We start from the raw sequence: 13,426 nt of genomic DNA on the forward strand, positions 1-13,426 counted from the left end.
AGAATTTGACAAAATTCAACCTCCATTTATGATCAAAACCCTCAGAAAACTAGAAATAGCCAGGAATTTTCTTAATCTGATAAAGAGCATCTGCAAAATAACTACATCTTACTTAATGGTTAAAAAAAAGTGCATGCTGATATAAAAATCGAAGACAGGATGTAGAAGGAAGAAATAAACTATATTTGCAAATGACATGATTATAGAAAATCTCATGGAATCTACAAAAAAAAGCTTCTAGAACTAATAAATGAGTTTAGCATGATCACAGGATACAAGGCCGATATGTTGGCAATGAACAATTAAAAATTTAAAAACTTATGATAGTGCAACACAAAAAAGGAAATACTTAGCTATAAATCCTACAAAATATGTGCAGGACCTGTATTCTAAAAACTCTAAAATACAGATGAAAGAAGTCAAAGAAGATCTAAATAAATGGAGATATAAATTATGTCCATCAGTTGTAAGACTCGATACTGTTAACTTGTTAATTCTCCCCAGATTGATCTATAGATTTTATGCAATCCCAATCAAGTTTCCAGCAGGAATTTTTGTAGATAACAAGCTGATTCTAAAATTTATGTAGGAAGACCAGTGAATTAGAAAGGCCAAAACAGTTTTCAAAAAGAACAACAAAGGACTCATAGTATCTGATTTCAAGACTTACTATAAAGATACAATAGTCAAGGCAGAGTTGTAATTGGCAAAGGCCTGTGTTTATAAGGCTTGCAAATTGTCCCTACCTACATATCTCTCTTTCCCAAGCACACACTCAAGCAACTGGTATAAGTGATATTTTGTCTTCCAAAGCAGCATGTGGCAGAGACTTCTAACTGTTCCCAAATATCCATTCTTCCCTCTTCTTTTTAGTAATAGAACTCCCGAATTCAGGACATCCCCATGCTTAACTGCCCCAGTTTTCCCACCTCAGTCACAGTCTTTTGACCTACTTAACCCCAAACTTATTTTTTTTAAAGATCGACACCCGAGCTAACATCTGTTGCCAACCTCCTTTTCTTTTTTCTTCTCCCCAAAGCCCCCCAGGACAGAGTTGTATATTCTAGTTACGGGTCCTTCTGGTTGTGCTACGTGGGACACCACCTCAGCATGGCCTGATGAGCGGTGTTCTGTTTGCACCCAGGATCCAAACCGGTGAAACCCGGGGCCGCCAAAGTGGAGTGCCTGAACTCAACCACTCGGCCACAGGACCGGCCCCTTAACCCCAAACTTAATTCTACCCTTCTTTCTTTCCTTTTCTCAGTTCATTCCTGTTCTCCATTCTCATTCAGCTCCTACCTTTATATAAATTCATCTGTGTTGTTCACTGTTATTTGTCTTTGTAGCCTTATATTCATTTCCAATTGGTTGCAAAAGCAAAAATAGGGATAATGAAAGTCTAAAGGGCAAAGCAAGCGTCCAACTCAAGCAGTTGCTAGCTGCTGGCAACTGGTAGTTTGGTTTTTTACCCTGAAGCTTCCTTTTCTCCTTTTGAGTATTTCACAAAGTATTCAGGTAGCCTGCTCCAATCATTTTGTAACTGAGAGATACATTATGGTCTAGAGAGACAATGTGTCCTGAACGTTCTCTCCCACTAATTTTTTTTTCCTGTTAGAACTGTTAACGTGTGGCTGCTTGATTTGTGTGATATTCAGCCAAACTTCACTAACCATTTTCAAAGCAGTGCTTGTAAAACATTCATTTTTTTGTCTTTACTTATGGAAATTAACTTTTATAAAGCAAAGAAAGCAAAATTTCATCGTGTGTAATAGTGCAAACAAATTATATATCAGTCCTGTAGGCATTAATTTTTATTTACTGTGTTAAACAATATTGCATTTCAAGTGTTTATTCTCCAATGATTTGGTGAAGACAAATTCCCATGTTTTAAATAAAGAATTGAATATGCTAATAAACCCTTTTCTGTAATTTTATTGATTTTCATCTGTTTTCCTTTACCCCTTAGGAATTTCCCTACCTGAAATTTTTTGCTGTACTATAAGAAAAATACAGGCTGCATTAAGAGTCGTTATTTTAAATATTGTTATAAATATTTTAAAAATATACAGTGTGTCCTTCAGAGTGATGAAAGTTCATTTACATAGATTCTTTCCTATTTGGAAATAATAATAATTATCATCTATTGAATACTTACTACATGTTAAGAATTGTATCTTTATTCACATTACTTCATTTTATAATACCATAAGTCTTTCAGAAGAAAAATGAAAAGTTAATGCCTTTTCCAAAGGTATGTAGTTAGCATTAAGCCTGATAGGCATAAACACACAATTTACGCAGAATATTTTAAATGTATTCATTTGAAGTCTATTTTAATATTGCAAATTGCCAATAATAAGTATAACATGTGAGGATTCCTTTCTTTTACTGTTTGAAATGGAAGATCAATCCAATAATATTAATATTTCAACTTATAACCCTTATGTATGGATAAGCAATGATTTCTACTGGAATCCTTTGCTACTTCTCTGAAAAAAACAACTTGCTCTACAATTTAATTTTATTAAAGAACGTCAATTCTATATAATTTTTTTCTTTGCCTACATGAGTAAAGATAATAATAATTATCATTTATTGAGTACTTATAATGTGCCAGAGATTGCGCTAAATCCTTTACACACATTGTCTTATATAATTTTTACAACTACAACCCTGTGTGGCAGATATTTTATCTCCACTGTACAGTTGAGGAAACGGAGTCTCAGAAACAACCAGCAAATTCCTCAAGGTCATCCAGGGAGAACGTGTCTTAGCTGAGGCCTAAATCCCTGCTTATCATCAGGAGCGTCACTGTCTGACTGAACGCCAAAACACAAATACCACGTTGGAGTAAAAAGCGGAGAAAAAATCAGTCATTAACTACTGGTTCCTTGGTGTCACATGGACTTCTAGCTGTTGTACTGAATTTAACCAAGGTTATTATTGAATTCCGTCAGCCTGACTTCCCATGTGGCTAAAAATCCAAGGAGAATTGGTTGAGTTCTATCAGCTCTAAAGTTACCAAGTCATTTGGAAATATATAACTCTTATATCAAAAGAATTCTTTAAAAATCTCAGCTATATGATTAAATGGGAATCACACCCACACATACATGTGCAAAAAATGTGGTAATAAGGGAAGAGAAATAATTGTAGTAATAATGAAATAATAATACAATAATTAAATATTAGGGTAGTAATATTGGAATTGGAAGTTGTGGAAGCTGAAATGAAATTTCTCTCCTCAATTAAGAAGTAATATCTTTATATTACCTTAAAATATTAGAGGAAAAGCCATTTCACAAAGACTTCCTTCCCCTTGGCAGACTATTCTGCAGAATCCTAGTAAGCTTTCACAGATAATAGCTTAATTTTTGTTTTGTTTTCTTTTGTTTTACTTTAGGTTTATGACTCAAGAAGAATTCTCTGGGCCTTAAATGGTTTACTGTAATGGACAAGAAACTCTGTTGGAAGAAATTTTCAAAAAAGAAGTAAATAATTTAAATTTAAAAATCTATATGAATGGATATTTGTGAATCAGTATGTAGAGTATTCTTTTAGTAATCTAGAGACTGTAATCTGTTGTCCAAAAATCCTTTTCTCTTTTTTGTTGCATTTCCTATTACTATCAAAAGACAATATAATGACAATTGAAAATATTTCTCACCTAAGGAAGATATCTTATTGAAAGGAATAAAGATTCATAGATGTGATAAACATAAAATAATCATAAATATTTTGGTGAGAGTTTCACATAGAACAGTCATAGATACCTCATGATAAACACATAAAAAGATTTTATACTTAGCGTGTAATCCAAAAACACCTTTCAGGTCTCTCTTGATTGACCCTGAATAAAAGTCTTACTTCAGGTGACAAAAAAAGGTCCATTACTGTCGCTCATGCATTTCAACATGAAAATGGAATGGAATCATTGACTACAGGTAGAAATGTGCAAAACTACTCAAGATAAATACGCTGCTTTGAGGCTACACATTTACTCTACTTTGTCTGCCAGCTTGATTTTTGAATTGGGCACTCATGGATAAAAGGTATGTGATCTGAAAAAATAGTGTGTCTTTTAAAAGTCAGTGTCATGTAATGTCATTCCTTTTGGCAAAATTTATGTTACTTGGTATTAGACTATGGGCTGAGCTAATGAAATATGATGCATTAAAAGCTGCACATTGTGATTGCACTATGTGTCAGAACAATGAATTGTTATATCAGATACCTGTTCAGCTGTAAACTGGGCTCTCTGCAAGTCACTGACAAAAGGATTATATTCTCTTCGTGCCTGTATAGAACTTCTGTTGTCTAAAACATGCAGCCCTCCAACATCCATACTCTGTGACCTGTGGCCATTTAAGTTGCATGCATACAATGAGAACACAGCACATTATGTTTAAGAGCATGCATACGACGAGAACACAGCACATTATGACAACCACAATTGGAGATAGTTTTGTTTTCATTGGCATCTTTCTTCCAAAGATCCAATGGCTATATCTTCCCCTCTCTTCCCAGCAAAGAGACGTAGACGTGGAGCTCTAATGAATTCTGTATTGGTTAGAAAATCTTTTGGGCTGCAAGTAAGAGAAATCTCATAAACAGTAGCTTAAATGCATAAAGATTTGTTTTTCTCACATAAGATGACTAGAGACAGACAGCTGCTGGTTTTGGTTCAGCGGCTCAATGATGTCAGGACTGGTGTCTCTGAAATTTTTGTCTTTCCCTCATAGTTGAAAGATAGATGTTTTAACTCTAGTTATTCTATCTACTTTGATGGAAGGAGTGGGAGAGGGGCAGTTCCTTGTATTTGTCCCTTTTATCAAGAAATCCAAAGCATTCCCACGATCACCTACATATTTCCACTTATATCTAATTGCCAGGAATTGTGCACCTGGCCATCTCCACCTGCAAGGGAGGTTGAAAAAGTAGGCCCTACAATGGAAGCAGGTAAAGAAGAAGCACTTGTGGGAATGAGTTGGGCGAGCCAGTTAATAGTGTTTACTGTAGAAGTCACTAACGATTTATAAATAGAGCAGAAAACAGAGTATGAGGAAGGATTTAAACAGTGATAAAAACATATGGTAAAAACCTTAATACTGACTTCTACCCCACACCATATACAAATATGAATTCTAGTGGAATGGGGATCTAAATGTGAAAGGTAAAAAATAAATCTTCTATGACAAAACATAGGATAATATCTTCATGACCTTGTGTGTGGGCAAAGATTCCTTAAATAGAATACAAAAAGCCCTTACCATAAAGGGAAAAATGTAGTAACTGGACTGCTAAAATCTAACTCTAAAATCAAGAGCTTATGTCCACCCAACATACCATTCAGAGAGTGAAAAGGCAAGCCACAGCGTTAGGCCTTGTTTCCAGTTTCTGACTATTATAAATGGTCCTCTCAGAACATTCTCGTACATTTCTTTTGGGAAACATAGGTAAGCATTTGTACTTGATACTTGGAGAAGAATTTGTGAGTCAGGTTGTGCATATGTTCAGCTTTAGTAGACTGTCAAATCTTCTTGGGTGGGCTCTAATAGAGACATTCCTGGCAAGTTTTAGCCCAACTTTCCTCCATAGATTCCTAAGAAGAGTCACATATTCAGTCACAGAAGTGGTATGACTAATGCCCTGGCTGACCCTCATGAGTTAGTAGAAACACAGTTTGGGAGAGAAAGGAAGGCTGAGCCATACCAGGTGGCATCAGCACATAGTGGGTATATTAGCTGCTTATTGCTGCTGTAACCAATCACCATAAACTTGGTGCATTAAAACAACACCCCTAGTGAATGCCCTAAGTTCCAGACATGCTCTCCCCTGCATCTACTGTGAAGTCGAAACCCTAGCTCCTCATGGTATTCAGGATCGGTTTCCACCACCAGCAAGTCTCCAGTAGAGTAAGTTCAGTTTTCTTTGTCTGATGATCCACTCACAAGAGGACCCAAAGCAATCAGATTAGTAGGCATAGCTTCAAGTTCAATGGAACTCTTGCTGTTTCCTCTATTGGAAGCATTCTCCATGGAACCAGGATCTCTAATGTAACAGGGCCTAAGGTGGCATGGACAGTAAGAACAAATTCCATAAGTGGGTTAGTGGATGTGATGGTGAAAGGTGCTTATCCTATTTCCATCCCTTGGTTTCTTGGTTCCATTCTGTGTATTCTGTGTATTGAGGAACAGTATATCAGCTATTGGTTTGGTGCATGTATCATATCCTTGAGAATGGTGCCCCAACTCTAGAGTGTATTCTCCCCAAGTTGTCATTTTAGCTGAGTCTTTAGAAGATCATTCCATCTTTCTATTAAACTGGTTGTTTCTAGGTGATGAGGCATCTGGTAAGACCAGTGGATTTTGTGGTCTCGTTGTTACCCTTCCTTTGATCTTAGGCAATATTAAGTGTAATACCATGTCAATAAGCAAATTCCTATCTGGAATAGATATCAATTCTGGTAAAGATAGAGCACTTGTTTAGATCCTTCAAGAACCAGATGCTGAGATAGGATTAGAGATGCAAGAATTTTTTGGAGGAAACACCTGAGAAGGATATGGTGGGAGGGAACATGAGGAAGCAGGGAGATACTTCAGACTGCAGGGAAAGTCTGGTCTGACACGTGTGAAAAGAAGGAGGGAAGGAAAGATTGGGTAGAAAAAACTTCAGACTGGAGTGCAATTCTTATAAAGTCTTGACCAGGTTGATAGAGAGTTCCTGAGCAAAGGTTTTCCATTAAAGGAATCCCACATTGGACAGGAATCATCTGACTCTAGTACCCCTGCTATGCTCAATAATTGGCTGCGACAGAAGCATGGCCTTGGTGTGAAGATGTGAATCCACAGGTTGGAAGCTGGAGGCTGACAGTCAACTATGCTCCCCACAGAAGTTTCTCTTGAAGGTAGACCTGAGTGGCATATTCTCATGGTTGCCACACTACACCTTTCAGGGTGCAAGGGGTCCTGTGTAATCAAGCTGCCAACCAGATAGTCTTCTGTTGGAATGGTGCCATATCAAAGGCTCAGTATTGGTTTCTACTGCTGGTGGGTTAGCCATTCAGCAGTGGCAGTCGCTACGTCAGCCTTGGTGAAGGGGAGCCCATGCACACCCTTTGTAGTCATTATCTATGGCTGCATAACAAATTGCCCCGAAATTTAGTGGCTTAAAACAACAAATATTTATTATCTCACAGTTTCTATGGGTTAGGAATCTGGGTGCAGTTTAGGTAGGTGCCTCTGGCTCAAGTTCTCTCAAGAGACTGCAGTGAAGCTATAGTCAGGGACTGCGGTCTCATCTGAAGATTCAACCCAGAGGACCCTCTTCTAAGCTTATGCACATGGTTCCCAAGGGGCCTAAGTCCCTAATCAAGTGGGCTTCTCCACAGGGCTGCCTCATGATATGGCAGCTGGCTACCCCCATGTGAATGGCCCAAGAGAAAGCAAGAAAGGGCACCCAAGATGGAAGTCTTTTTAATGACCTAATGTGAGAAGTGACATCCCACCATTTCTGCCATATTCTGTTTATTAGAATTGAGTCAATAGTCCATACTTGTGGGGAGAGGATGACACAAGGGCGGCAGTGCCAGGAGGCGGGAATCCTCAGTGGCCATCTTAGAGGCTGCCTACCACAGCCTCCATCTCTGCTACAATGGCCCCTCTGTTCGTGGACTAGAACTGAGGTGTCCGAGAAGACAAGTTCTCTGACATCCACAGGATAAGTCATTCTGTCTGCTGGGTTATGGAGTATCTCCACAGTGGTCGATGCTCTTTGCTGGGCATTAACATGAGACACAAAATCACAAGCTTCCTGTGCACTTTTGCCCTCTTTCCCATATTTCTTTTTCCATGATTGCCAGTTTTGTTTCTTTCAGGCCTCTGACCAACCAGCCAAGCCGTTCATCTCTGCCCCGGAGTCCATACCTCAGGCCTCTTTACCCTCATGCAAAGGGATTGACCAAGTGTCCTGCTTGCAGCTTTGCAGCAGGAGAAGGATTTCCCTTTCCCAGTGTCCTTTAGGGCAACCTCTAAGTGGACTATGTGGCAGCAGCAGTCCATACATAGTTAACATCAACATATTGTACTGACCTATCTGTGGAAGAGGCCCAAATTTTTTCTTTTCCCATAAGAAAACTTTAGTCAACAGGAATCCCCAGGGAGGTCATAGGTTTGAGTTGAGGGAGTTGTGTTGGTGTGACTAACAGAGCCAGATGTCCTAGGAGACAGGGACACTGGTTCATGTAATTTACTTATGCCTTCTGGACCTGCTCTGGCCCAATCCCAAATGTACCATTTTTGCACAATGGCTTATGTTATGCCCACTCATGCTGTACCTGATAATACTCTTCTGACAATTGGTGGCTTTGGTCCTATAGTTTCTTGGTCACATTGCCAATTCTAACTCTCTACTAGGGCCCAGAGTGTTTCTGGAGTCGTCTTTCAAAAAGTGAGTACTTCTCTACCACAGTAGGCATGGTCCGTATGCTATTCTCCTCTTAGGACTTACCAGAGACTCCACACAGCATCCTTATCCACCAGACACCTCAGCATCATTGGATCTGCTGAGTCATACGATCTTAATAGCAGGGAAGCTTGCCCTGCAGCCTGGACCTGGTGCAGAGCCCACTCTTGCTCTGTGCCCCACTCAAAGCTGGCAGGGTTCTGAATCACCCGATAAATGAGTAAGAACAGTATCCCCAAGTGCAGGATATTATTACCCTACTTATTAGGAAAGTGATTCTGGAGGCCAGGAGTGAGGAACAGATAAGTGAAACAGGGAAAGAAGAGATGCCAATGCAAGTGTGGATTATTGAGTTCACCACCACTGGGTCCTTGCTTCCATGGGCTGTCTGGAGTGCCTTATGGAATGTGTCAGAACTGCCTGCTGCCTGGAGAGTGAAAGGGGAAAGCGCTGATCCCAGGCTCCCGTTCCTCTGCTCTGTTGGTTGTGCATACTTGGGTCCTGAGCAGTTTACCATGCCTGTCTCCTGACTAGGTGGGGCACGGGGCCCAGGCCTGAAACAAGGCACTGTCCAGCCGTACTCGTGCGATGCTGGTCAAAGCCTGAGTGCGACTGCATGCCACTGCTGTGGCTCCAGTAAGAGGGAGGGCCGAGAGAATGGGAAAAGACGTACAAGTGGAAGGGAAGGAACGGCATCTTCCAGATCTCTTCAGGAGAGGTGCTGTTGCTAGTGATGAAGGAACTATTTCAAAGCTTTCAAGCATCTAGAGGTAATTATCAGAGACATTTCACAAAAATACACTTTCATCGACGGCACTCCTTTACTTAAGTAATCTCTCCAGGGTGCCTCTCCAGTTGGCCATCGGGTCTTATTCAACAGAAGTACAGCAGAGCAACTTCACATTGGCCCCATAGCCCGTACACGTCTCATTGCATGCAGGTTGTCTCAGAGTTCCAGGAAGATAAAAACATGACCAGCCTCTTGTTTTCATCAAAGTTAGAAATCTCAGTCTCATATTTGACTTTTATTTAACTCAGCCAATGCTGACTGTGCATCTGTTAGGCACTGAGCATTAAGCTTGCAGCTGGGGAGACTGAGGTGACTGTAATGTGGCCTCTAACCTTGAGGAGCTTGGAGTCATTTGGGGGGAATGGCGTGAAGGGATGGGGAGACTGAGTTCGCAGCCCTGTAAGTGCATGGGAAAACCACTTGCATTTGTAACAGTATCTGCAGTATTTAATAAAATATTACCTCCACCCTCCACGACTAGCAACGGAAGAGTCGCCTCTCAGAGAGGAGACGGCTAGACTTTCCTCTGGTTCTGCCAGATTCACTCAGTCCTGGGGAACTCTCAGGTCTCTTCAACCCTCAGTCTTAAATGTTGATAAACTTGTCTCTTATAGAGCCCCTATAGATTCATTCTTATAGTTCACCTGAGGCCCAGGCTGGAATATTGAAACAGAACTCACTTAAGGTTTAGGGATAACAGAACAGAAGGGTGCCAAACAGTGAGAAACACAGCTTCCATAGCTTCTATCTCAAATGCCTGAGAGCATCTCCCTGCCTAGATCCTGCAGGCCTCCTATGGTCAGTAGTCTCCCATACTAACAAGAAATGACCTCTTGTCCATCTGCCTCCTCAAAGTCCAGACCCAAAGGAGCAGGGCCCAGAGAAGGATGGTGTGTGTGTGAGGGAGGGGATGTTTCAGATGATCTTAGTAGCCCTCTTGCTGGAATGGGAAGGCTCAGTAACATATTGTTAAATGGGAAAAAAGTTTTAAAGCAGCATGTATTCATTCGAGAAATATTTATTAAGTACCTACTGTGTGCCAGGCATTGCTACATGCTGGGATACAGTGGTGAATAAGTGTAACATGAGTCCTTTTTATATGGAGTTAACAGTCAAACATGGATTCAGTATGATCTCACTAATGATAACACGTACATTTCTATATTCATATGAATGTGCATCCTACTGTGCTGTTAGTTTCCTGCTTAGGACCTCTTTCCCAGGTGACTTATTTATTTTAATGAGTTTGTATGCAGCTTAATAAGTACTAGCACTGTCTTAAGCACTTTACAAATATTAAATCATTTAAGCTTTATAACATCCTTAGGAGGTAGGCATTATTATCATCACCCACTTTTTTTTTTTTTGAGGAAGATTAGCCCTGAGCTAACATCTGCGGCCAATCCTCCTCTTTTTTTGCTGAGGAAGACTGGCCCTGAGCTAACATCCATGCCCATCCTCCTCTACTTTATATGTGGGACGCCTACCACAGCATGGCTTGCCAAGTGGTGCCATGTCTGCACCTGGGATCCCAACCGGCGAACCCCTGGCTGCCAAAGCGGAATGTGTGCACTTACCCACTGTGCCGCCGGGCCGGCCCTCATCACCCACATTTTACAGGTGAAGAAACTGGGACGTAGATTGGTCAGTAACTTGTCCAAGTTTCCAGTTAGTAAGAAGCAGAGCTTGGATTTGACCCTAGGCAGTGTGGCCCAGAGTCCATGCTCCTAGCCACGAGTCCTGACACTAACCACTAAACTCCCGACACTGGAACAGTTCCACCTGATCCGCTATCCTTGGGGGTGGGCCCAAACTCCAGAATATGAACCCACGACCTCAGTATACACTATCGTATCCTGAGACACAGATACACACACTGCCCCTGAGGGCCAGGGCCTGGGCAGCAGCAGCAGCAGAGGTCTGTTGGCTGGTGCGTTACATTTATTTACTTCTGGTTTACAGTGACGTCATGCATACAAACTCATTAAAACAAACAGAAAAAGGGCAAAAGGGTGGAGGTAGAGTTGGGGGATGTGGTAGATGTTTATTTACATCAGAAAACCCAGGCTGAGGGACGCTGCTGCAGATCAGCACAAAACAGAGCTCTGAAGGTCTGGAAACCAAAAAGGAAAATATGAAGCGTTACACGGCTTTTGTTGCCTGACTGAAGGAAGATCCTTGACAGTAGCGAGGGCCCTAGCTGCACAAACTTTTGGTTTGTGGGTCCGGCTGCTTTCATTTCTTTGCTTTACGGGTCTGCCCGGTAACTTTATATTAATGATCTACTGGGTTTCTAGTTGTAATATTTGGCTTTGGTGAGTCTGCTGGTTTTTGTTTCGTTTTGTTTTTACTCCAGTATTTCATTGTTCTGCTGTGTCACCTGAAATTGTATTTCAGTGTGCCAGCCAGTAGGATGACAACATTTATTGAATTTAGCACCCGCTGTGTGCAGAACACAGGTGGGAGCTGGGGGAGGAAGATTTATGGAAGATGAAATTCTTGTCTCTAAAGATGCTTATAATCCAAGTAGGAGAGTGAGCACACCCTTGTGAAGGACTCAAACCATAGTTTTCAAAAGAAATAGACCCAAAATGAAAATTAATATTGGGTGATTCCAAAGCATCCAGGGAGCATTGAATCAGCAGGGCTCAGTCATGGTAGACTTTCTCCAGGAGGTGGGTTTTGATCCTGAATTTAAACTAAGGGTCTTGAACTGGCAGGGTAGAAGGGTGTTCCAGAGCCACCATGAAAGCCAGAATGAGTGAATCAAGTGTAGGGAAAGGTAAAGACAGTCAGGTAGGTGTCCTTGAAGGATGACACCAAGAAATAAGAAAACAAAAGCTAGCCTTGGTGGCCTAGTGTTTAAGATCTGTGCACTCCACTTCTGAAGCTCGGTTCGGTTCCCCAGTTCCGTTCCCAGGTGCGGACCCACACTACTCATCTATCAGTGGCTCCCGTACAAAATAGAGAAAGATTGGCAACGGATGTCAGCTCAGGGCGAATCTTCCTCAGCAAAAAAAGAAAGAAAGAAAACAAAACAAAGGAAGCTCTGCCCTGCATTCTTTGGGAGACTCAGGAAGAGGCTGCTAGAGCTCATGGGAGGTATGACTCATTTTATCAACAGACATGTTTTTTGAAAATATAAAACAACAGTCAAGAGTTGTTGAGTACCTATTGTGGGTCAAGCATTGAGCCTTAATCTTCAGTTTTGCTCTGTGGAGCGGGCATTATTACTTGCATTTTGCACACAAGGCAACAGGCTCAGCAGGAAGGTTAAGCGGCCTGTGTGCCCAGGGTCATCCAGCTTCATTAAAGGATGGAGCCCCCAAGGTCAGTCGCTTCGTCTGATCACAAAGCTGAAGCTTTTGTGCCACACACATTCTTGTAAGTTGAATATTTAAGATACACTAGAGGTGACAATTATTTGAATCAGCCCTGAAGTCATCTCCTTCGTGAGGTACATTAACTACAAACATTTTTTGCAGGGTCTGAGGTAGAGGGTAAGGGTTTTCTTGACTGTGCGCGTGATGCTAAGTTTCTTTCTTTAAATATACATCACTTTGCCCCCGTTTGACGCCAGATAATGGCACCGAAAGTATCCTTAATACGATTTTTAGGTCACTCTGTCCGTTAAGCGGATAATCTCGCAAAGCAACGTCTTGGCCAAACCAATCTAGGGGGAGATAGTGAAGTTTCCCAAACACCCAGGCCGTGGCGACCGGGAAAAGTGTAACTTTGTGCAAACTAACAGAAGGGCTATTCTAGCACTGAACGGAGGGCTGCCGCAGGTTTCTCGAGGGAGCAACTAGGTGGAGCGGTGGGACGCTGGGCCAAGGGCGACCTCCCGGGTCCGCGCCCCCGCACCCAGGAGCGGCAGCGGCGCCCGGGCCGCCGGCGTGTGCGCATGCGCTGGGCCGCGCCGCCACGCCCGCCGCCGCGCGCCGTCTCCGTCCGCGGTCTCGCCGGCTCCGCGCCCCTCCTTCCCGCGGCGCTCGAGGGACCATGGCCGATCCCCGCGTGAGGCAGATCAAGATCAAGACCGGCGTGGTGAAGCGGTAAGCGGCCGCGAACCGGGGAGCCGCGGCGCCGGCGTGCCCTCGCCTCATGGCGGCCCGCGCGGGCGGAGCAGGCCCGAGGCGGCGCCGGGCTCCAGGCCTCAGCTGGGCCCGCGTC

The 13,426-nt window shown here is 42.3% G+C and overlaps 1 protein-coding gene across 1 annotated transcript in view; it reads left to right on the forward strand.

Annotated features, from left to right (window-relative positions):
- The first annotated feature begins 13,188 nt into the window (after positions 1 to 13,188).
- The window catches only part of TBCA (tubulin folding cofactor A), a 72,097-nt gene continuing 71,859 nt past the window's right edge, over positions 13,189 to 13,426 (forward strand). The window contains exon 1 of the mRNA XM_046668653.1: positions 13,189 to 13,308. Within this exon, the coding sequence (XP_046524609.1) occupies positions 13,256 to 13,308 (53 nt within the window). The 5' untranslated portion in view covers positions 13,189 to 13,255. The remainder of the gene's footprint in view (positions 13,309 to 13,426) is intronic.

Source organism: Equus quagga, chromosome 7, assembly GCF_021613505.1.
Source record: "Equus quagga isolate Etosha38 chromosome 7, UCLA_HA_Equagga_1.0, whole genome shotgun sequence".
Taxonomy (NCBI): Eukaryota; Metazoa; Chordata; class Mammalia; order Perissodactyla; family Equidae; genus Equus; species Equus quagga.